Source organism: Dermacentor andersoni, chromosome 10 (genome assembly GCF_023375885.2).
Source record: "Dermacentor andersoni chromosome 10, qqDerAnde1_hic_scaffold, whole genome shotgun sequence".
NCBI lineage: Eukaryota > Metazoa > Arthropoda > Arachnida > Ixodida > Ixodidae > Dermacentor > Dermacentor andersoni.
Window position 1 is genome coordinate 74,340,063 of NC_092823.1, and position 25,295 is coordinate 74,365,357.

General features: G+C 45.8%; 2 protein-coding genes across 2 annotated transcripts; one reads left to right on the top strand and one right to left on the bottom strand.

The window, feature by feature from the left end:
• Positions 1-203: 203 nt before the first annotated feature.
• On the top strand, positions 204-1,953 carry LOC129382028 (putative nuclease HARBI1). Its single transcript, XM_072284703.1, has 4 exons — positions 204-611; positions 702-843; positions 937-1,327; positions 1,926-1,953. The coding sequence occupies exons 1-4, from the start codon at positions 204-206 to the stop codon at positions 1,951-1,953; spliced, it is 969 nt and encodes a 322-aa protein (XP_072140804.1).
• Positions 1,954-5,015: 3,062 nt separating this feature from the next.
• LOC129386560 (uncharacterized) lies at positions 5,016-12,672 on the bottom strand. The gene is made up of 6 exons (XM_072284899.1): positions 11,829-12,672; positions 11,348-11,767; positions 11,167-11,278; positions 10,713-10,854; positions 8,595-8,719; positions 5,016-6,827 (listed from the first exon to the last, which is right to left on the bottom strand). The coding sequence occupies exons 2-6, from the start codon at positions 11,617-11,619 to the stop codon at positions 6,672-6,674; spliced, it is 807 nt and encodes a 268-aa protein (XP_072141000.1). The 5' UTR covers positions 11,620-11,767; positions 11,829-12,672; the 3' UTR covers positions 5,016-6,671.
• Between the last annotated feature and the right edge of the window lie 12,623 nt (positions 12,673-25,295).

Genomic DNA, 25,295 nt, shown 5'->3' on the forward strand with positions numbered 1-25,295 from the left:
GTGATTCAAACAGTCGCCGCGCATCAACGGTTCTCTCTGCGATTCCTTTGTTTGGAGTAGACCGCAGCACTACGATGGATGCGAGCCTGCTTTTTTTGCTTTTTGATAACGGAGGAGAGAGGCGACTTCGTGAACAACGGGACCCGTTCGCCATGTCCGACGAGTCTTTTCGGAGGCACTTTCGCCTTTCGAAAACGACGGCGATGTGGCTGTGCGAACAGTTATCGGACGACCTGGCGCGCGAGAGAGAAGGGCTCACCGTTCAAGATCAGGTGATTTGCGCCCTTCGGTTTTATGCTACCGGTGGCTTCCAAACGGCTGTCGGTAGCGAAGCCACCGTATCGCTTTCCCAGCCGTCTGTCAGCCGCTGCGTTCGCGCGGTATCGGAAGCAATCGTCCGTGTCGGCACCGAACAGCGCTGGGTGTCGTTTCCGCGTACGAGATCGGAGATAGCGCTCGTCAAGCAAGGTTTCTTGCGGAGCGGCAACATCTCTGACGTCGTAGGATGCGTGGACGGCACCTACATCGCTATAGCCGGCCCGGACCTGCCCCCAGCCGAGAAGCAGACGTACTGGTGTCGGAAGGGATACTACGCGCTGAACACCATGGTGGTAAGCACGCTCTACCTAATGCACTCATGATATATACAACATCCCAACTCGCGACAGCGACTTAATTTACTGATATACTGCAATTCACAGGTGTGCGACTCGAACATGCGAGTGCTGGCAATCGACCCTCGCTTCGCCGGCTCGTGTCACGACGCATACGTATGGCGTGGCTCAGCCCTTCGGAGCATTTTCGCCGACACCCAGATCGTCCACAGAGGAGAGTTTCTCCTTGGTGAGTACAGAAATGCATATAAACGCGCTTGTGAACCACAGCCAATGTCTGTAATGAATTCGGCGCAATTCCTGCGCTACATTTATTCTGCAGGCGACAGTGCATACCCACTGGAGCCGTGGCTCATCACGCCGGTTCCGGGACATCCCGCGCTATCGTCTCCGGAGGGCCGTTTTAATCAAGCTCACGCGTCGATGAGGTCTGTGGTGGAGCGCTGCATCGGCCTTATGAAGAGTCGGTTCCGCTGCTTGCAGCGTTATCGTGCGCTGCAGTACTGCCCCGCTGTCGCGGAAAAGATTGTCGCGGCTTGTGCAGCGCTGCATAACTTGTGTCTCGACGCCAGCGAGCCGCTTCTTGACGACGACAGCAACATTGCCGGTGAGGATGACGACGACGACCAGGAAGAGGTCTTGCCAAGTGATGACGGCGGTCCGACCCGTGGCGGCAGAACGCTGTACGCAAGGGGCAAGGCCACACGGGACAGGCAAATTGCACTGTATGGCATCAGCCGCAATGCTCATTTGCTGCACATTCAGCGAGCTCGCCGTCGAGCGCAACGTCACGCACTGGACAGCTAGAAAGTTATGCACAATGAGCTTACTTCCGGCACGGCGCCACATGTGCGTCACTGTGCTCCGTGTGGTGGGACTACAGTAACGCCCAATTTTTCTCCTTCACTGTGTTTGGGCTGCAGCAAGCAGTTTACTGCCTCTGAGACGCAACACCTGTGTGTCGTGCAGTGTGGGTACACGTACTCGCAGTTTTGCTTGTGTGCTGTGTTTTGCCTGCAGCTACCAGTTTACTGCCTCTGAGACGCAACACCTGTGTGTCGTGCAGTGTGGGTACACGTACTCGCAGTTTTGCTTGTGTGCTGTGTTTTGCCTGCAGCTACCAGTTTACTGCCCCTGAGACGTGACACCTGTGTGTCGTGCAGTGTGGGTACACGTACTCGCAGTTTTGCTTGTGTGCTGTGTTTTGCCTGCAGCTACCAGTTTACTGCCTCTGAGACGTGACACCTGTGTGTCGTGCAGTGTGGGTACACGTACTCGCAGTTTTGCTTGTGTGCTGTGTTTTGCCTGCAGCTACCAGTTTACTGCCCCTGAGACGTGACACCTGTGTGGCTGTGTGTCGTGCAGTGTGGGTACACGTACTCGCAGTTTTGCTTGTGTGCTGTGTTTTGCCTGCAGCTACCAGTTTACTGCCTCTGAGACGTGACACCTGTGTGTCGTGCAGTGTGGGTACACGTACTCGCAGTTTTGCTTGTGTGCTGTGTTTTGCCTGCAGCTACCAGTTTACTGCCCCTGAGACGTGACACCTGTGTGTCGTGCAGTGTGGGTACACGTACTCGCAGTTTTGCTTGTGTGCTGTGTTTTGCCTGCAGCTACCAGTTTACTGCCCCTGAGACGTGAAACCTGTGTGTCGTGCAGTGTGGGTACACGTACTCGCAGTTTTGCTTGTGTGCTGTGTTTTGCCTGCAGCTACCAGTTTACTGCCTCTGAGACGTGACACCTGTGTGTCGTGCAGTGTGGGTACACGTACTCGCAGTTTTGCTTGTGTGCTGTGTTTTGCCTGCAGCTACCAGTTTACTGCCTCTGAGACGCAACACCTGTGTGTCGTGCAGTGTGGGTACACGTACTCGCAGTTTTGCTTGTGTGCTGTGTTTTGCCTGCAGCTACCAGTTTACTGCCTCTGAGACGTGACACCTGTGTGTCGTGCAGTGTGGGTACACGTACTCGCAGTTTTGCTTGTGTGCTGTGTTTTGCCTGCAGCTACCAGTTTACTGCCCCTGAGACGTGACACCTGTGTGTCGTGCAGTGTGGGTACACGTACTCGCAGTTTTGCTTGTGTGCTGTGTTTTGCCTGCAGCTACCAGTTTACTGCCTCTGAGACGTGACACCTGTGTGTCGTGCAGTGTGGGTACACGTACTCGCAGTTTTGCTTGTGTGCTGTGTTTTGCCTGCAGCTACCAGTTTACTGCCCCTGAGACGTGACACCTGTGTGTCGTGCAGTGTGGGTACACGTACTCGCAGTTTTGCTTGTGTGCTGTGTTTTGCCTGCAGCTAGCAGTTTACTGCCTCTGAGACGCGACACCTGTGTGGCTGTGTGTCGTGCAGTGTGGGTATGTGTAGCTGTGGTGTTCTCGCTTTCTGTTGGCAGTACATGAATGTAATGCACCATGCGTCTTGCATGAACAGTGAGAAAAGAAGAGTAGTAAGAATGGTTGCACATCATTACAACATTCCAGCATCATAGCGTTATGGCATTATAGCATGCAGTTGCGATGTTGCCATTACTTCATCCCCCTAATGCTGTTGTGATTTCTTTCTTGTCGCTTCATCATATTTGTGTCATTTTCAGTATCACTCTCACCACCTTTCCATTGCATATCGTGCTGCTGCCTATGCCGTTGTTGTCGTACTGTGAAATCAGCTGTCATTATTTCATGAGACAGAGAGAGAGAAAGGGAAGAAGGAAAGGCAGGGTATTTAACCAGACTGAGTCCACTTTGCTACCCTACATCAGTCATGCCGTTACATTCATTGTGCCCGCATCTCTGAGTCGGAATTGCACAATACCATCTCCATCATTGGCTTTGATCTCATGATGACGCCATTGTCATCCTGTTTTTGTCAGCATACCAGGTTCATGTATTCCATCATCATGTCATCTCGCTGTGTGTGTTAGGCCATTGTCATCATATTTCCTACACAGCTTCAACATTTCATGGTTGACGTGCAGTGGTCGTAATGCCGTCATCACCACACCATGGTGTGCATCATGTGGTTTCTTTGCTGTCAATAATGCTTCATCCAGAACTGTCGTTCAATGGTTGCTGTACTGTCGGCCTTCTGAAATTCCGTTAGTATCATAGCAGTGACGTGGTAGTGGGTCCAGTCTCGCATTTCCCTTGACAGAATCTTCTCAACTTGGTATCAACTCTGTTGCACCACTGTAGAGCAAGGAGGTCTATTGCAAGTGTTCGTATGAGCCATGTAGTGTGCAATTGCTAATTTTCGAGGAGCAACAGCTTTCTTCCAAAACATAGACGAAAGGTTTGCATGAAGCAATTGTAATGCATGGAGACTGCAAGAACAATTTTTGCTCAATGAAAGTGAGACTCATACCTTCACTGTATGTGGAGGAGCAGTATTTTTTTATGGATGTAATCTCACGTGATTGCTTCTTCTAACACAAAAGCGTCACTTCGAGCTGAATGTGTAATACATTCCTAACCTACAATGTTGCAGAAGTTTCTAAACATGTGAAAGTGTTGCGTACTACCTTTTCTTTAAATAGTTGAAGCATTTTGTAGCCTCTACCATGCATCTAATAGGAAGGTCCATCTCATAGCCAACTGAAAATGGTCACTGAAAGGGCAACTTGGGAAATTTTTCTATGTCCACTGACCTTGAAATTGAAATTTTGAGTATACATTCCCTTTTGTACTCTAATTGTTCATGCCAAACGATGTGACTAAACATGAATTAGTTTTCCTTATCACGAACCTCAAATATTGGTTGCATGCTCCCGGGCCATGCCCACGGATGTATAACTCTGCACCTGGCGTCCCGTGTTTGTGATGTCGTACACTACACGACCACTTAGACCACAAACGACGAAGCTAGGACCCTTTCGCACGAGTCGATGGCCAGGAATCATCATTTTGAGATACGTCACAACCGATGCTTTTCTTCGTCTACCTGCAGCACACGGTGTTGTTTGGGCATGTCAGCTGCCTTGCACAGTGGGCAAAAAAATATCGATCCTGCAGTGCTGACTCTGTATGAGCAATCGAAGGTTTATTCGCAATTTAAAATTACGGATGAGCTTCTAAGCCAATTATGCCATTCCACTGGTAAGAGTAATGTCAACGGCATTTGGATATTAAAACATCCTAATGCACTTACACACCAGAGGTTCCATTTAAAGTGTATCTTAACTGTACAAGTCGCTTGCCTAACATCACCGTCACAGCAATTGCATTGAAATGTGTTGAACCTTCAAGAGAAATAAAAATTGTGGTATTACAAGAAAAATGGCACCTGTGAGTAACATAGAGGCAAAGTTTACTACAAATCCGCTAACAGGTAATTTCGGAAAGCTTCACTGAAAGAAGGTCGCCACGACGTGAAACGTGTAACATGATTGTATGTACCTGAATGTGAATGACACCCAACAATGATCTTCAAACGCGGAACAGCTTACGTAGCATTGCTGCACATTCAGTGCGCTTTATGATGTACAATATTAAATTGACAGCATATTTGCAACACCTTTGCGAACTCGAACTATGTGGTTCATGTTAAAAAGTGCAACTTGCGCAATTGTTCCTCGTTTGAGTGGCTGACAAAATTTACATTGCATTCCCTTCTTTTGTGTTGCACAACTTTGAAAATAAATTTACAACGGAAACTAAGCATTGTGCTAAAAGCAATGTGGGGCTGATCATACGAAGTTTTTTGTTTTTAGGTGCGTTTCACAATTCGCTGGTCACCTCATTTGGTTGAATGATATGTTTCGAGCTATGTTGCATTATCATGTGTATCTCAATGTGTCACCTGTACTGTTGTGACTGAGAAAGTGCGATTTTTGTTGCATGGCTGACAAAGACAAGCTTCTTACCGTGTATTTCCATGTGCTCCTACGAGGTCATGTTCACTCATGACCGAAACCAAAAATGCATGCAGTTCATATGCCAAGCCGTAGTTTCCACCTCCTTTATGTCCATGTGAATTATTCAACATACAGTTTAGGTTTCGATAGCATAAGCTGTAAAGGAACGCACTCAAACTTTTGTGGCAACAGTTTGTTGTTCTGTATGCACTGGAAGACATGCTATGTGGGCTGTGCTGTTACTGTGCTTGCTCAAATGGTCTCGTGCGACAATTCTTTTAATAGAATTTGTCATCTTTGAATGATTGGCCATATTCGTCATGTTCCCTTTAGTTTCCTACGTGTGTTACATTGTGACACACATCGAGATTTATTTATGCTGGAAGTCGTTAACATGACGAGATTTTTCCGCTGTCTGAGGCGGACACACATTTGTGTCCCATCATCGAGGAGCGGTTTACTTTTTCGACATGTTATGCTCGTATGTACTGCAAAGAAGTGTACATAGTTCTTTGCAGTATGTACACTTAGTATGTACGTATGTACAGTATGTATGTATGTACTGCAAAGAAGTGTACCCCTGGAATTAATCTGGAACATCACGGCTACAGCGACAGCACAAATGCGCCTACAGTGTCCATATAATTGCTATTGCGGTAAAAACAGATTGGAATAGCTAGAAGTTTCACCAGCCTGGAGTTGGTCGCGGCTCTCTGTGACTGCAGTGACATATCGTGAACTAGAAGCTGTGTGACCGCGTTGATTGCACCACATGATTTAATAACATTGCAGTTATCAGCTTTGGCACGGGAATGTGTAGTTAGATCATAGTGCCACCAATGCTCTTGCCTTTCTGCAGAAAAACATGCACAATGCGGCCTCTTTACAAACTGTAATGTTGTTTTCATGTTTGTCTTTAATGTACCTATGTGCTTTCGAAGTGCCCTGTAAACTCCATTATTCCACCAAAATTGACATTGGCCTGCTCCAAACTGCATCAAAATGAATATTTTCTGCCCCAAATTGATACAAAATACAATTATGTCTGCTCCAGACTGCTCTAACACGCAATGTTACTTGCTCCAAGAATTGCTGAAAAATAATTTGGGGCAGTTTCACCTGTGACATTGCCACACTACATTACTAGTAAACCTTGAAACATATGCTGGTATTTTAAGAAGTTTTAATACATACACATTAGTTGGAAATCAACACTAAACTTGTGGCGTATAATTTGCAATAAATGAGGCCATGACTGTGGCCAACTCCGAAATTGGCCTCAGCTGCCGTTCCAGGGCGTCTGCCTGCCGCTCCACTGCGTCGGCCAGTCTGCCAACCTGGTCGTTGAGTGCCTGCAGCTCAGCAGTTTGCTGCAATAAAAATCTTTCATCAGCAATGCTTCTACACATGTTACGGTGAAAAGCAGAGTTTTGCTGAACATGCGGTCGTCTTCGACGGCAAAACACATGGCCATGCCATATATATTGCCAGATGTGTGGTTACAGCACAGTTATAGTGGTCGTTATAGATGAATGAAAAGCATGCTTGGGTACAGATGTTCAGCTATATGCATGGCATCTTGACGCATTTGCGAGCAGAGCAAAATTTTTTGAGAGCATTTGAAACGAGACACAGTATAACTGCGTTGGTACATTTCTCAGGGGCCACTGACAACAGAATGCTTGACCCGGGAAAAGTTCACAGAGTGCATGTACAAGCAGGACTGCATGGTCAGAGTACAAGACCCAAGAAAACGCTGCAAGCAGGCAAACATCAATGAACTGTCACATGTACAATACATGTTAGGTCACCACCACAGAATGACAAATGTGCAGTGTAAAACAATGCTATGTTACCACACTTAAGAGTGTGCCTATCTTGTGACGATAGGTAAGCAACGAATGCACTCAATTTCAAAGTAACATTGTGATATGTGGGGTTGCTTATGCACACATTGGTATGCAACGAACAGCTAGTTAAAACAGTTTTGTATTGTTCCAATTGCACATTTTGCATTTTCTGTCAAATGTACATGTTTTCTAAATGAATGTGCCAGTAATAACGCTTCAATGTTTGGAAGCACAACCACTAGATAGACTGCTGTTGTCACAGGCATGATGTGGCCCCTGACGCCAGGAGAAAGTATCTCGCATTTTGGCCGTTGCAAGTGCAACATTGCTATTCATAATGAAAGGTTCTCAGCCATGCCAAAGGGGGTCATGGGGAGGGGGGGGGGGTAGTTGGTGAAAATTATGAGGTGTGTAAAATTCACATAAACATCGCCCTGTTTCGATACGCTACACTTATCCATATGTCTGGCAAATGACATGTAGCTGCATCACAGTGCTTTTCAACTGATTACAGAAGTGTGTATAAAACTCATACTGGAGGCCGTGAGGTCCTGATAAGCTATCACCTGAACCCTTTCAGTGCTGTCGACGCACTGATGTGTTTCTGCGTTTCTTTGACATTGCTTTTGTGTGACAGTGATTTGAGGACCACAGAAAGGGAGCATTTGCCATTGTAGGTGGCATCATATTTTTTTCTTTCTGCACAAACAAAAAGAAACTGGCATTTCGTTTGCAATATCTGAGAAAGAAAAACCGCTGGGGGTGTTTCATGCCCGAAAGGAAAACAACAATGAAAGGGTTCATCACTTTGTATTGCAGAAATCAGTACATTTTATGATAGCTATGCGTACATGAATAACAATGTATTGAACAGCACTACATGTGACAAAAGGTATTACGGCTGCCTAAGCACTACAAGCTGCTTGTTACACGACTTCAATCCACTTTTCTGGGCATAAACTTGCTTGTGATGCGCAACTTTGTTTTGCACATTAGGTTATGTTCATACCGTCTAGAAAAGCGCAAAACATTCCAGAATCCCCTAGACAATAGTCAATACTTCTCATGTCAAATGTTACGTACATAATGAAGATTCATACATTCGTAACATACATTCCTTGTGTCTCTGCATTTGAGTTACTAGTTTGCTTAACATGCTAAATTGTAGGAACTTTTTCCCTGTTTTCATTTCTATTCACCAACTACACATCTGCACTCGACTGCGGCAAAAATTCATTCGCTCGGGTTGAATTACACGTACACACTCTATCAGCACTGCCATCTCACCTTGCGGGACTCCTCCAATAATTTTTCGGCTAGCTCATTTCGCGCAGCTGCGAGGGTGACCCTTTTCGCGGTGTCCCCCACAGCCTGCTGCAGCAAGCGGCCTCTTGATGTAGCTCTTGGAGGCCCTGCATAATTTCAGGAGGACACTAGCTTCTAAGCTGCGCGACTAAAAAAATGTAACTATGCTGTTTAAGGAAGAGCAGTGCAATTATGGCAGCATTAGCAAAACGTAATACAAGTATTCATCTGCACCAGGTGTCACGTTGTACTTGACTGTGCATACATTTCATACCTGTAGCACGAATACTTCATGGTCTCGCATGAGGAGCATAAACCTTGGAATCGTTATAGAAACATGTTAAAATGGAAATTACAGTTCCTTTTACAGCCACGCAACTAATGCAGCTCATCGTTTCTTTTATGTGGATTGCAGTGTATGTACAACATACGTAGCGTTAACATTCAATAACAGAGTATCCATGAAGTATGCGTTCAGTTTGTTCGACTCTTCACCACTCCAATTAAAGCTGAAAGCTAAACAATCTGCTGCACAGCTGAGAGTAGGTGAAACATGAAGTTGCCTCAAGCACACGCATAGCATATAACATACCCACTAATGACCAAGACTCTTACATGCATTACTCAGACGCCTCACCCAATTGCATTTTACATCCACTTGGGCTCCTCGCACCACATGTTCACATATGAGCAGGCTTGTTTTGTTCAAATGTTATTGCCCTTTATGTAATATTCCTACTCTGCGGTCTGTAAGGAAATTACATGAAATGAAAAAAGCACGTGTGGCTCCAGGTGAAATTTCCAAACATAACTGCCTTGTCAATGCGAATGCTTGGACCTTTACCAAGCATCTAGTGGTCAACAAGTTTAGAGTGGTGCGTTACTACATGTCCTGTTCCATAAAGTTGATCCCCCAAAACGCAAACAGAATAGGTTATCAAATCACTGCCATGGTGTGAAATTCTGAGATTGCAGCATAACGACGTACCACATATGCATCGTTACAAGTAGGTGCACATCTTACTGCTTCAGGATAGCAATAGCAAATATACGTGCAAAAAATGTATGGCATGCCTTGCTGACACACCTTTTCCTCAGTGCTGTTTCGGTGTCTGTGTGTATAGCGTTCATGAGCAGTTCCACTAGGTTACAGTGCTGTCCGAACAAGTGCTCCTTGTATGCCTTCAGTTTTCCTATTAACCAATACGCCACGTGGACAAATAAACTTTACGTGCCTTTCGCATTTAAACACTTGCTATCAAGCGTGTATAATTGCCCATATTGGTAAGTAATGTATGATAACACCGTGGGCGACGGGGACAAGCAACATTAGACACATGTGAAAAGTGTGTCTTCCTTTCTCATTTTTGTAACGATTGCATCTTTTATTACAGGGCATTACATTCAATCTATCGTGTCCCGAATTAAAAAAAAGAATAGGTTTTGCGTAATCTCTTCATCACAACACCGCTATGAAGGTTACTGCAATTTTTTGACATTCCACTAACCAGTACACATACACTGCGCACACACAGTACACACAGAACCTTTGCGTAATTTACTTGTGTCATGAGGTATAGGTTCCTAGCTAGAAAAATAAATGTCAACATGTGCACGCAACAAGCAAATGCCACGTTAACTTATTTGGTGATCTACAGGGTTTTTGTTTACAAAGACGGCGCCGAATAAAACAACACACGAAGAAGGGGGACACAAGACAGCACGTCCCCCTTCTTCGTGTGTTGTTTTATTCGGCGCAGTCTTTGTAACCATGCTTAACGAATTAGCCCACCAACACATGCTCAGGGTTTTTGTGCTTACTTTCTTTTTTGCCTTGCTGTGCCTCTGTGTGTACACCGGTACTGACCAAGCAGCAATAAAATCAGTTGGTTGTAGTACCTCTCTTGAGTATACCTTCTCTGTGTGGTCTCCTTCCTTCACTTGACATGTTTGTCTCACATGCATAAAGTACTGCAAGGTGCCTTTCATCTGCAGTGACCAGTACAAGGAACTTCTATATCACTATTACAGCTATGTTGACATTCAATGTACACATTTTTGGCGTGAGGTCGCAATTACGCTCACACACCACACACTTACGGCTGGCAGTACACCTTCTTCCTGTAACGCCGGTGCTCGCAGATGGTGGTTGCTGCTGAGGTGCTGAGGCTGCAGAGACTGAGGTGTCGCCTGGCTGTGACACCTCAGTCACAGCTGAGGTGTGTGGTTGCTGGGAGTCGCGCTGCATTTAAGAAAGAAAACAAATTGTTAAGCTTAAGAGATGCAGACACTGGTCACAATAGTTACAAAAGGTGAAGCATATTGTGCAATCCAGTAGGCTTTGCTCTATTTAGGTACAGCTTGCCTCCAAGGCCTTCATTTGTAATGGAAACTTGTGCTCCAGCATTGTTTATTGCCTACTAGCTTTATTTACAAAATCTCATTATGCCCTTCCTTACTGCTTAGTTAAACAAGGCAACAGGACAGGTGAAGGTTTCTAACTGCCAATCCTGGCTTTTCTAAAGGAATACAAATATACAAGGGAGATTCTCACTTCGCAGTCGCGGCTCACGAAGGGCGCAGGCCGCGCCGGTACGGTGCTTGCAGGGCCGAGTAGGGCGAGCACTCGGCCCTTGGCGCCCCCAAGAAGTCCACCGCCGGTAGACCTGCAATGTGGTTTGCGTAAACGCTCGAAACAGACGTTACCGTAACGCATGCACGCCTGGTTTACTTACTTCATCTCGGCGGAGAGGTTTCCTGCGTCCGCCCTGGCCCGACTTACAAATCTATTCCACCAGCAACGCCAGTGCACCACGGGCTTTGTGGGAGGGCCGGCATCGTTTAGCAAATTGGCGAGCTCCTCCCACATTTCCTTTTTTCTTTGAGCTGTGAATTTTGGGTCCAGATCTCCTGATGATTTAACTAAGCGGGGATTTCGTTCCATAAAGTTGATTATAATTTCCTGTTGCCGATGGTTTATGTGAGGGCCAATGTCCCGTGGTGCCATGGCGCTGTGATGGACAAACACTGTCGTCTGGAAGCTTGACTGCAGAGGGGTAGAAAATATTCAGGAAAACGTACAGACCGCCACTGGACTCTTTTATTCAGCATCATGAATAAACGCTTTGCAGTACACTCTTCTTGAACTTGTGGGCCTGCATAAAGATTATTATGCGCAGTCAACATCACTGCCGTCTGTTCAACGCCGCGACTTACCGTTGAATGTCATATTTCGTCGACGCAGCAGACGATACAGTTGTCGGTGTGGTACTAGAGGCGATTCGAGTTGCAAGTTCTCTCGAAGCATCGCAGTCGTGACGACCAGGCATACATCGTCTGGTGCGCGTCCATTGACAACGATTTCAGCAGTACTATGGGAGAACTCTCCGAGACAGCAACCATCAACACGACATACTGCCACCGCTACTTTACAGGGATTACCCACGCTCAGTGGCCGACGATCGTGCGTCAACTATTCACTGCAAGCGTAGACGCTGTCATTTTGCGCTTCAGTTCCAACACTAGTGTCAGCGAATGCACCAAGACAGCAACTACCAACAAGACATACTGTGCTGCCGTCAGTTTACGGGGATGCTCGGTAAGCGACGGTTTGTGGTCAGCTGTTTCATTCATTTCAAACAGCTGCCATCTTGAGTTTCGGTTCGATACATGGCCCTCTGGTGGCAAACTAGCAATTGCAGTTTACAATGCCAGAAAAAAGTGAAACGCCGCTATACCGTACAAAAAGATGATGAAAATAAAATTTTCAGACACATTATGTTGTTACCAGTCACGCGGCCAAGCTCGTCTCATATCTTCACTCGGCAAACCACAACCGAAACTAATAACAAACGGCTAAACGGCATTTCATTCGATTTACGTTGTCACGGGTGAGTTCCAGGGCGCCCCGGGCACTACGCTCTTCGGGTACGCGGTCTTCCACTTCATTTTAGTGCAAGTTCGGATTCCCTTTTGATGACGTCAGCACTCGCCGAAGTTCAGAACAACAGAACGCGCATCTGATGACGTCAGGCCGAAGTGGACAGTCCACTAGGTGGACTCTTGCAGAATAACCCCCCTGTTCAAGCAATGCTGTTAAGAAACACCTTGTGATTGATTGTACGGCTCGTTACTCCGTAAAGCATTAGTAACTAGTAGTCAAAGCATTAGGACGCTAGTATATCACATGCCGCATTAAGAATCTTCTGTAGAAATTGAATATTTATAAGTGAAATAGACATTGCAAACAGTTGATTGAACTGAATCAATCATATTATGTCTACTGTAATTTATTGTTCCAGCAGGACAGCTCCAATGACGAAGAGCATCCTGTTCCTGTGCCCCCTGCCCCGACAGCAGCTGCCCACGTGTGCGTTGCCACAGAGCCGGGCACAAGTGGCACTGCACGTAAGGCACTTTAGCTGCTATTGCAATATGAATGGAACTCTTAAGAGAATTATGCAGTGTCTGTTAATATCTCCTGAATATAAATTATGTTTTTCTCTTAGCTGCAAATGAAAAGTGCCTGCCTAAATGTCGCTGCAGAATGGAACTATTCTGTTCGACTATTAACGCCATTTGTTACGCAGCATCTGTAGCATACAAGCTGTTACACTGAAACTATCAGTGTACCATTGTATTATGGTGTGGTATCTTTTTGTTTATGAAAATTTAGTGTTCATTTTGTGAACGGTTTGTGGCTGGAAATACTTTTCTGGGCTTCCACTTGATAATGAACCACCAAAATGTCTACGCAGGACGGAGCAATCCTGTTTACTGATTTTATTTTTAAGGACCATCAACTCGGCAGCAGGCCCGCAGGCCAGCTCGGCAACGGCCACTTGAAGATGCGACCTGCTTTGCAGCTGACGATTATGCGCGGCACGGGCAGCTGGCCGAGGCTGCAAATGCGGCGGCCGCCAGCTTGCACCAGCTGCTGCTGCTGCAGCAAAATAGGCAGGTATGTAGAACTTCACCAGGTCATTTTTAAGAGGTGAATAGCGTGCATGGCAATGTACGTTAGAAACAGATTATACAGGAGAGACATCTGTAGTCATTGGCTCATGCGCCCTTACATATATCATTTGAGGTGTTTTTTAAGACATAGCAACTTACGAAACATTTCCATGGTTGCATGTACGACCACAGGGAGATCATATTTTGTATATGAATTCAACTTCTCACCAACACTGCCTTCTTAGATGCAGAAGCGGCATGGCAGGATTCGCTACTTTTACCATGTTTTTAATATACCAGACCGTATCAGTTTGCATGGCCATTTCTCACGACATATGTACATGATCTCACTGCCCTCAAGAGTAGCCTTGCAGAAACTATAACGCTTGAAACAGTGCGGAACCAATGTAGCTGTAGCTGAACTAAGTGAACTTGTTTCGCAGCATCAGCAGCAGCTGGTGCAAGAGTTGAGGGCCTCCCGCGTGGTGCAGCAGCAGCTGGTAGCGGAGATGCGGGGTTTGCACGAGCCCACTGGCCTCATCTTCGACCTCTTCGACCATGCTGCGCCAGATACTGGCTGCCCTGGCGCATGGCCTCCGCGGGCCACCTCAGCCCTGAAGGACAGGGTTTTTTCCCCAACCCCATATCATCCTTTAGTGCGAACAGGTACAAGTGCTGCCTGTCTTTCTGTTCAAATCGCTGCTGCAGCATTCGGTGGTGGTGCCCAAACGTGCTCACAAGCTGTTGTAACGAGTTGTTGCCAGTCATTTGAAATGATGTGCAGGTCATGCGTAACCACGGCAGCAAAAACTGATAGTGCTGTGATGTGACTTGCAACACGAATGCACATTTTTTGTATGATGATATGATGGTTTTCGGTACATTTTTGTCCCTACGTCATATTTTTTTTCATAATTTCATTTTTTATGTTTATCTTTATTTGCAGTCCAAGTTTGTCCCAGTGAAGCATTATAAACTATATATAAAATTTTTACAATATTTTCGTTTGGTGTTGTTTACTTTCGTTTTGTTGTTTCTGCGATGTTTCAATGTGCACTGTTTTTCCAAGGAAGATGTACACTATGCAATACATTATGCAATCACTCCAACATTGTCTGGCACACATATAGATGCATTTAAGTAGAATGCTGCGATAACTGGAATCGAAATCTCTTGCTTGAATTTTCATGCAATGTGTTTGTCATGCTTGCAATGTCGAACCTTTCGTCCATACGGAAGGCGGAGTGTCCGAATTGGAATCTTTTTAACACCAATCTCCGGTTACTTGTGTTAGTTATTGTAGTATTTCAGGTGTCCTTATCTATGATAGCAATACAATCCAGTCCCCATTATTGTTGAGCACAGCTTGTCATAAACGTAACGTAGCCGTCGATGTGGCCCCTATTTTGACATTCACTGCCATGCTGCCCTTGCAGCCGTTGTTATATGAAAGGCCTTTGAAGTGCTAAGCATTCCCTCACTTGTGTCGTTCTTTAAAAGCTAGGTTAAGTCAGTTTGTGTTTAATGACACAAAGGGAACTAGGCCATGCTGCGCCAGTCACAAGACAAAAGGAAACCCAACGTTAAAGCGGGTAAACCTGCATTACATTATAAGTGGTGTAACTAACCAGTTATCTCTAAAAAGTCGAACAGGTTAGTAAATGGCACTAAGGGTTGATCTGCCAATCATAGGGCTTGGTGTATGTAAATTATGCAGGTTGCGTAAAAATCTCCGTCTCTGTGTGTGGCTGTGTGGACATGTTATTAGGATGTGTAGGACTGTAAGAGGGTCATGGCATTTTTTTGGAAATTGGCGGGTATTTATTTCGGAGGAGGCAATTATGCATCCGATGTGTGTGTCCAATGCCAAGTCGACACAAGATCACCTCGTAGAACCGTTACTGGTGACTGCATGACTTACACTCGCCAATTGCAGGTTTAATAAGATGCATCTTGTTCTTCAAACAGTGGTCCCATTTATGTTGCCATTTTGATGTCAAGGCTTTCCGAATCACATTGATACTGTCGTTATGTGCAAGTGTTGTATTCGTGATATTTTTGTATGCTGCCATTGATGCGCATCTATCCGCTGCTTCTTTACACGGTGTCCCAACATGGCTTGGTACACAGCAAAACCTAATTGATTTGCCGTATTTGTTTGACGTTAATGCGTTTAAAATATCCCCTAACAGGGGTTCACATTCGGATTTCACGTTTAGAGCCTTCAGTATGCTTGATGAATCAGTATATATGACAATGTTTTCAAGTTTTTCAGCGATGATCTTTTGAACTACCGTCCATATTGCGTATACTTCGGCTGCGTAAACGGAGACATGCTGTGGTAATCGCATACTTGTTTCCCAATTTTCTGTTACGGCCCCCACACCCACATGTTTTTTTTTTCGTTTTCGAGCCATCGGTACAAAATTTAATGTAATATTTATATTTCTCATTAAGAGCGCGGAATTCTTGTATAATGTGCTCGTGTGGTGTGTCTCTTTTCTTTAAATGCGTTAGTGTCCAGTCGCATAGCGATGTGAAATCACACCACGGGGCCAAACGTTCTGCCTTTCAGGCAACCTGGAGGTCTTTCCGAGGAATGTCATAATCCCGAGAATATTCCTCCTATCGTAGGATAAGCGGCCTAATCACGTTTGGTTTATTTGTATAGTGTAAGCGTGAGCTGCATTATGTGACATTATACCATATATGTTGCGGTGAGGACTGGCTTCTGAGTATGCAGGAGAAAAGTTAGTAGCGACTCTGCGTTGCTGTAAAGGAGGCTCATTACAGTCTACGTATACAGTCTACAGTCTACACCGCTTACCAGTCGTAGGCTGAGGTTATGAACTGAGTCAAGTCGGCTGATCTAAACCTGTCTGGCTGAACCATATATGATGTCACCATAGTCTAATATGATACGTAAGAAAGTGCGGCAGATGTGTAGTAGATACGGTCAGAGCCCCAGCGCTTCCGGGACAGGACTTTGAGGATTTTAATGAATATAATATAATGAATGGATTACAGAGGATTAAACTGCATTATTGACTGAGTTCATTTTCACCACAAGCAATCTCGTGCTTAATAAGCATCCCTGTGGCACAGCATTTTCCTGAATGAATGCACGTGACAGCGCAATTCATAACGCACATGGAATGTTCGGTCCGACGTGAAAACGCCTAGACATTTGAGCATTCTACCGCAGATTTCTATATCTGCTAAGTCCCTTAACACACCATATCTCCATGTTGTGTCGTAAGCCTTTTCTAGATCAAAGAAAACCGTGATCAGTATTGCTTGTGTAGAAAGGCTGCGCGTACCTCGTGTTCTAGCCGGACTAGATGATCCGCTGTAGAGCAGCCTTTTCTGTACCCACACTGATGATTATCGAGCAGATTCTAGGTTTCGAGACTCATGTCAATCAGATGTTTATAATGGATTCATAAGACATGGCAAGGCAGCTTGTGAGTGCTACAGGTCGGTAGCTAGCTGCTGTTGTAGATCGTTTCCAGCTTTCAAGAAAAGCATTATAGTGGCTTTTTTCCACTCAATCGGCATTTTTTCCTCTTTTCCACATTTTGTTGAAAAAAAAATGGAGCAAGTTCTTAACTCCTTTAGGATAGCTGTGCGAGCATAGTGTAATGTACTCGCTCCGGAGCCGTCGCTGTTTTTTGCCAGTAGTGAGTACTCTGTTGATTTGCGGGGGAGTGTTACGGGGGCATTATATGGTCTCTCGGAACTTCAGTTGTCGGAAGCTTTTGTTGTTGTGCTGATTGTTTATATCTTTGAAATACAGTGGAATAGTTTATTGAGCTCGATATGTTATAGAAATGCTGCCCTAATGTGTCAGCTTGTTCTTTTAAATTCGTTTGCGTACCTGGAGGTGAGAGTATGGGAATCGTGTAAGGGGCGTAGTCACCTGTAAACTTGCGAAGCTGATCCCACATTCTTCTGGATGTTATTGATCTATTTATAGAGAATATGAACGTTTTCCAAGACTGTCTTTCGGCTTGCCTGCGCGTGTACCTGGCTTTGGCCTTTGCTTTTTTGAAGTAGAGGAGGTTATCTTGTGCTGGGTACCGCCGAAAGATACCCCACGCTTTGTTTTCTGCTTTTTTTTAGTCCTGTGCATTCATTCGTCCACCAGGCTTTAATTTTTTTTCCTTAAGAAGGCGGGGGATTGCGAGGTCGTCTGTTCTGCTGCAGCAAGTATAGAGGCAGTTATCTTTTCATTCATGTCGTCTATCGTTTGATCATCTGATGTGTCATCCAGACTGGCCTTTTCGCTGAAGAGAGCCCAGTGTGCTAGGTGGGGTTTCCAGCGCGGTGATCTTAATGGTAGTGTAGTGAAAGGGGATGCTTTTTTAATAATGCCGGGCATATGGTCACTACCATAAGGATTGTCAATGACATTCTATTTAAAATCGATAAAGAGATATTGAGCGCACAGTGCCAGATCTAGACAGCTCATAGCTCCTCTGCTTGGGGAGCAGTAGGTTGGCACACCACTGTTTAAAAGGCATGTTGTTTCCCAGGATAAAATCTTCAAGTGTTTGTCCCCATGTGTCAGTTGTTTTGCTACCCCAAAATGCGTTATGTGCGTTAACACCACCCGCTATTAAAAAAAGTTCCAGATTTCTTACAGTAAAATGTGAATGTGGTGGAATATATATCGAACAAATGGTGATGGCTTTGTGTGCTAAAATAGTGACAGCAACGGCTTCTATGTGACTATTAGTGGAAAATTCTTTAGCTGCAATGCTGCTCTGCAAAACAATGGCTACACCCCCCGAATGCCGGTTCGCCTGAGTACTGTCGCGTCATACAACAGTGAATCCTTCTAAACTGTTTTCGTGCTTTTCGCCCAAGTTTGTTTCCTGTGAGCACAATGCCACCGGCGAGAACTATGTAACATGCATTTGATGTCACCGGAGTTGTGTGAGGGGCCCTCTACAATTCCAATGGATAATAAAAGCCATTTTGAAACTGAAAGGTAAAAACTGGCATTAAAGCTAAATGAGAATAAGGAAGAATTTATGTGACACAGATCAAAAGAATGCTGATAAAAAGGAGCGATAACCTTTAGGTTGTCGCTTTCTTATTTAGTGCGGTGATTGGGACTTTGTCCCTCTTTCCGCGCTCGAGGGAGCGATCGTCCTTCGGTGTCGACGACACGGGGGCTTTTTGGTCGACCTGCATCGCTCTCTCTGAAGCGCTGGAGGACCCAGAATCGGGCGCCAAGACAGGTGTCTCAGCCCTTGGAGTTCGGTTGATTTTAGGGCCCTGGTGGACTGGTGTCTTCAGGGTCTTTGAAGAAGATGGAGCAGTGTTGGCTGCTTCCCCCACGGGGCGGGAGGGCTCACTGCATGACCACTGTGCGTGGGCTCGGAGGACCTCTGTGACACTTCCCCCACCTGCGTCACATCGGCAGAACTTCGTGAAAGGTATGACAATGGCTTTCTCGCTACAAAGAACAGATCATGCAATTATTTCGTTTTCTTTTTTCCAGGAAGGGCAATACCGCGAGTAAACTAGATGATCTCCTTTGCAGTTGACACAATGGGCGGAAAAGGTGCAATTGTCAGATTGGTGATCGTTCGAGCTGCATTTAGCATAAGTTGTTTGTGCTTGACATGCATGGGAAGCATGTCCAAACCTTTGGCATTTGAAACATCGTCTGGGGTTCAGGCTATATGACCTAACATTTACCTCTACATAACCTGTATCCACCGAGGTAGGCATTACACTTGTTCCGAAGGTGAGTATAACATGTTTTCTCGGATTTCTTGGTCATTCCTGCGGATGACAATTCTTTGAACTTTGGTAACATTTTGTTCATGGAAACCTTCCAGCAGTTCCTCATTGCTGAAGCCAATAAAGTCTTCCTCTAACATCACACCCCTGCTTGTATTTAGTGTTCTCTGTGGTGAAATTATCATTGTCGCGTCACCTATACTGGTAAGTTCTGCGAGCTTTTGTGCTTCATCTTTGTCATTTAATTCTAGGAGGAGGTTCCTGCTAGACATTTTGGAGGCTTTGTATGTAGGTCCCATCTTGTCTCTTAGACTCTTGGCCACTTGGAATGGGGATAGCTTTCTTACTGGTATGTTGTTTTCGCTGTGCAGTACTTAGTACTTGGGAAATGATGCAGCGTTGCTTCGAAAAGAGAATTGGAACGGTGCTTCGGTGCGGCATATTTTAAGACGCCGATCATAGACAACAGAGGCTTGCGCTGCCATGAGAAAAATGTGCATTTTCGGCAACAGCACCGATCGCCTACCACGGAGCCCAACGCGGGGACGCGGCAGAGCTTGTGTACTGCACGACGCCAGTCATACGCCGTCACTATAACCAAATATGGTGTACCCAAGGTAGGCTGGCCACACAAGGTTAACCCGTGCGGTTAACCCGTGCTCAGGCACGTACCCAGGATTTTTTTCGGGGGGGGGGCCACCACCTCCATCATCATCATCATCATCAGCCTGTTTTATGTGCACTGCAGGACGAAGGCCTCTCCCTGCGATCTCCAATTACCCCCAACGTTTTTAGATCTCTTTCAGTTTGCAAGCTCCCACCGAGCCGCGTACGAGAAAGCGGCCCCCTTCCGTTTCCACTCACCATGCGGCGCTGCTGTCACTGTCGGCCCGGAGAGCTCGCGCTCGGCAGCGGCTGCGGCAGCCTTCTCCGCCGGATCGCATCCGCTATAACGTCGCGAACGAACGCGCAGAATTCAAATTTGTTGGCCTTTTTTAGTTGTCGCGTAGAAACTGAATTCAGTCTCATGGTTAAATAACTGTTTGGCCTGAGCAATAAGGGTGAGATAAAGAGCAGGCTAAAGCAAGATCGCGAAAAACTGCGATCGTTTACTTGCTTCGCGCTTTATCTATCGCATCGTATTTGTGATGTTTATCCTGGGTAGTTTAGTGCCTGTTAGCGTAACGCTATCAATAGTTCTTGTGAATAGTTCGCGAACCATAAAGGACGATTTAAAATAGCCATGTTCCGTTCTGTTTCTAGAACAGTCACGAAATTCCGCGCTCTATTACCGACGTACGGAGCACAGCACAGAGAGCAGGGTTTTTCACGTTCACTTTGAGCATTTATTTAAGTGCACACAAACACTGAATGCAACACACCTGGTACGAAACACGGAAGGAATGCCTACAGAAGACGAGCTTTTTTATTTGCAATGGTGGCTTTTTCTCTGCTTTCCAGCCGGCGATTCACATCTCTCGCGTAGAAGTGCATGCGTGTAACTATGACAAAATTCAGCACCTGGCATGTAAAAGAGGCCATATGCTCTGCACATCCAAACCGCGCAAGGTTTCTCAATTCCAACTCGTCTAACACCTCCCAAAACATATCCGCGGAAAGTGGGCCTTCTTTCAATGAAATTGAAACTCCTCTGACGTAGTAGTTCTGCGGAAACTCGCAAGGTGGAGAGAAGATTTGAATAGAGGGAAAATCAATCTAACATCTTTTTGGTAGGGTGCATTAGGCAGCCTTGCTTGAAGCTCTTGTACACTGTGAGGTATGAGTGACTGCCAACAACTGGCACTGGAGAGCTGACATTCTCTACGCAGGAAGGGCATGTTGTACTCTTGCTGAGTTTATGCACCACATAGCCCGAAAAGTAGTAGGAGATGCTTTCATCTACTTCTCTCTTGGAGTAACTGTGGTCACTGCCACTGTGCTGGGGCAAGTGATTAGGTTCATAGGTTAACTTAAGAATTCTGGATTCAATCAGGTCGTGCAGGTGTGCTTGCTTACAGCGGTGTGCTTCTCTCGATTTCTTCAGTGTGTCTTGAACACCTACAAGCACAGCACTCGGGGCACCCTCCACACTTCCACGAAGACCGGTCTTTATAGGTGCGCACAGACTAAGCAGTCGGAATATTTGTGTGAAATTCACGACTGTACCACACAGCGTAAACACGCACACGTGAAAGAAACCACTGCTTGCTACTTTGACAAGGCGGTTGAAGCGGCGGCGACGATAGGGATGGACCGGGCCGGTCGGGCAAACAACGTGGCGAGCGCCACCACGCGGCAGGAAAGAGAAAGGCGACACTCCGCGCGCCGGAGCTTTCAAACTGAAAGAGATCTAAAAACGCTGATTACCCCTGTCCTGCGCCAACTGATTCCAACTAGCGCCCGCGAATTTCCTAATTTCATCGCTCGACCTAGTGTTTTGTCGTCCTCGATTGCGTTTCCCTTCTCTTGGAACCCATTCTGTAACCCTAATTGTCCAACGGTTATCTAACCAGCGCATTACATGACCTGCCCAGCTACATTTTTTCCTCTTGATTTCAATTTGAATATCGTCTATACCCGTTCGCTCTCTGATCCAAAGCGCTATCTTTCTCTCTCTTAACGTTGTACCAAGCAATCTTCGTTCGATCGCTCCTTGCGCTGTCCTTAACTTGCTCTCAAGTCTCTGCCCCATATGTCAGCACTGGCAAAATGCACTGATTGCACACCTTACTTTTCAATAATAATGGTAAGTTTCCAGTCAGGAGCTGGCAATGTCTGCCGTATGCGATCCAACCTATTTTTATTCTTCTGTGAATTTCCTTCTCATGATCAGGGTTCCCTGTGATTGATTGACCTAGGTAAACGTACTCCTTCACAGCCTCTAGTGGCCGACTGGCGATCCTGATCTCTTGTTCCTTTGCCCGGCTATTTATCATTATCTTCATCTTCTGCATATTAATATTCAACCCCACTCTTACACTCTCTCTGTTAAGGTCTCCAATCATTTGTTGTAACTCGTCTGCATTGTTGTTGAATAGAACAATGTCATCGGCAAACCGAAGGTTGCTGAGATATTTGCCGTCGATCTTTATTCCTAAGCCTTCCCAGTTTAATAGCTTGAATTCTTCTTAGCACGCAATGAATAGCTTTGGAGAAATTGTCTCCCTGTCTGACCTCTTTCTCTATAGGTATCTCCCCTGCTTTTCTTGTATAGAATTAAGGTAGCTGTAGACCCTCTGTAGATATTCTTCTGCGAAGGACGAGTCAGTAAGACGAGAAACTATTTACAGATTATATTTACAACAACGGTTGCAGCGCTGACCGGTTAGATTCACAGCGCGAGCCCAGTTCGTTCTTCCTCCTCTTTTCTGGAGTGATGGCGCCTACGCGCATCGTTCAAACAAACAAATACCACACGCATGTAGCAATACTTTCCAAGCTTTTTACGTAAGCGTTCTGTACTCCTTGATTACGTAGTGCCTCTATGACTGCTGGTATCTCTACTGAATCAAATGCATTTTCGTAATCTATATAAGCCACATAGAGAGGCTTATTGTACTCTGCAGATTTCGCGATAACCTGATTGATGACATGGATGTGATCCATTGTAAAGTATCTCTTCCTGAAGCCACCCTGTTCCCTTGGTTGATAAAATCCAGTGTTGCCCTTATTCTATTGGATAATATTTTGGTAAATATTTTATATATTACTGGGAGCAAGCTAATGGTCCTATAATTTTTCAATTCTTTAACGTCTCCATTTTTGTGGATTAGTATGTCTGCATTCTTCCAGTTTTCTGGGACCCTTGCAGTCAATAGACACTTCGTATAAAGAGCCGCCAGTTTTCCAAGCATTATGTCTCCTCCATCTTTGATCAAATCGACTGTTATTTCACCTTTTCCTCCTGCTCTTCATCGTTTCATGTCTTGCAGGGCCCTTCTGACCTCATGACTAGTTATAGGAGAGTTTCTAGATCCTGTTCATTACTGTTTCTATGTGAGGTATCGTGACTCCCCTGGGTACTGTATACAGGTCAGCTTAGAATTTTTCCGCTGCTTTTACTATATCTTCGAGATTGCTGATGATATTATCCTTCTTATCTTTTAGTGCATACATCATGGTTTATCCTATGCCAGGTTTCTTTTTTACTGATTTCAGGCTGCGTTCATTTTTTATGGCTTCTTCAGTCTTTCTCATGTTATAGTTTCGAATATCAGTTATTTTCGCCTTGTTGATCAGTTTTGACAGTCCCGCGAATTGCGTAACGCTGTGCGGCCGCCAGTCCCATACAACCGCGTAGAGCGCAGGACTCTGCGATTCTAGACGTACTGCGCTCACCGCGATAGGTTAGAAAAACACCCACATAAGCACAGCAGAGAAGTGGCTACGTGAGGCGGTTCAACCGATAACTGTGGAAGCGTGATTCGAAACAAGTAATTGTTTTCCACTTCTGGCGGCCTTTTCTCTACTTCCTTTTTAAATAAAACGATGTTGATGCATAAATATTCTCATAAACAACGGTTAACTTCTTTTATTATTCGCTTTTGCTTGCAGCTTAGTTGTTGCTTTGGCTCTCTCCCTTAGTAGATCGCTTAATTTCTCAACTCCTTGCGATTTTTGGTTTCCAGTTGCCAATTTTGCACGACAAGTGCTATACAATTAGGGAAAAACAGACGAGGTAACGGGCGACAGTCATCTTGCTTATGGGTTTAAGGCTTATTGCAGGGTTTCATGATGGGCGCTCTTGCACATTATTTCATTTCCCACCTTATCTAACCCATATCACGTGTGTATGTTTCCGGGCATCTACCAGCGTCGCGGCGAGCCGTAACTCGAGGAAATAATGAAGCAAAGGGAAAAGTTATACGCAATGGCGTTTTCTCCGGCCGCAACTCGTTCCATGAGAGTACAGATCAGCTGAGTAACAGCCGCATCCCTCTCCTGGTCCCAGGATCAGCCTAAACAAAGAAGGTTGAAATAACAAAAGCAACAGCTATGCGCGTGACGGTTGAATAGATGGTGACAACTGAACGCATCTCGAGTTAATCGCACGGGTACGGAATCTATGAGAAAACTGTCCTTCACATTACAAGAGAAGCCGATAACTACCGCCATCTAAAAGGAGTGAAAAAGGCAGCATAATGCTGACCGATGAACAGCTGCCAAGTATCAACATTGATCTGACCGCGCTTTAGGAATGTGTGAGGAGTGGTGGCGTGGGTGGGGAGGGGGGGGGGGGGGGTATGCCACTTGATTTCGGGGGGGGGCCCGGGCCCCCCCGGGCCCCCCCCTGGGTACGTGCCTGCCATGGCTGGTCTACCGTACGCGGACCCTCTAAACCCTAGGGCGGCGCCAACGTATGCACTAGTTGCCGCAGTTACTCCAGTCATCGTTCAACCGATGCCTCCAAAAACCAACGCCGGCCCACATGGCTTCAATGACTACCAGTGCACCTAGCCAAGCCAGCTATCCGCAGTGGCATCCTCCTCGTCCCATCTGCTACTACTGCGGCTATCGTGCACACATAGCACATTTTTGCCGCAAGCGCCAGCAAGACGAGCGTCGCGGATATGACGTATACGAACGGGATGACTTTTCGCCCGGAGCTACTTTCCAACGTCTAAGGAGCCTCCATGACCAACGCTATCCTTATGTGCCACCGCGCGGCCGCTCTCCATCGCTTACTGTAGCATCCGAAACGGCTCGGACGTGCCGTTCTGGGAGACGCCGCTCGCCATCACCCCTTCGCCGCTCTACGTCCCCACTTAGACCTGCGTCTCAATTCGCCAAGCGTCGTCCAGAAAACTCAATTAAGCAGCTTTTGGAGGAAAAGCTGCATTGAACGACAAGAGAGAAATTCCTCCATCGCTTTCGTGCAGCATGATATTGGTTGTAGTAGAAGCTGTACAAGTAGAAGCTTTAATAGAGACTGGAGCTAGTGCTTCAGTTATTCACCGTGAATTGTGTTCGCGA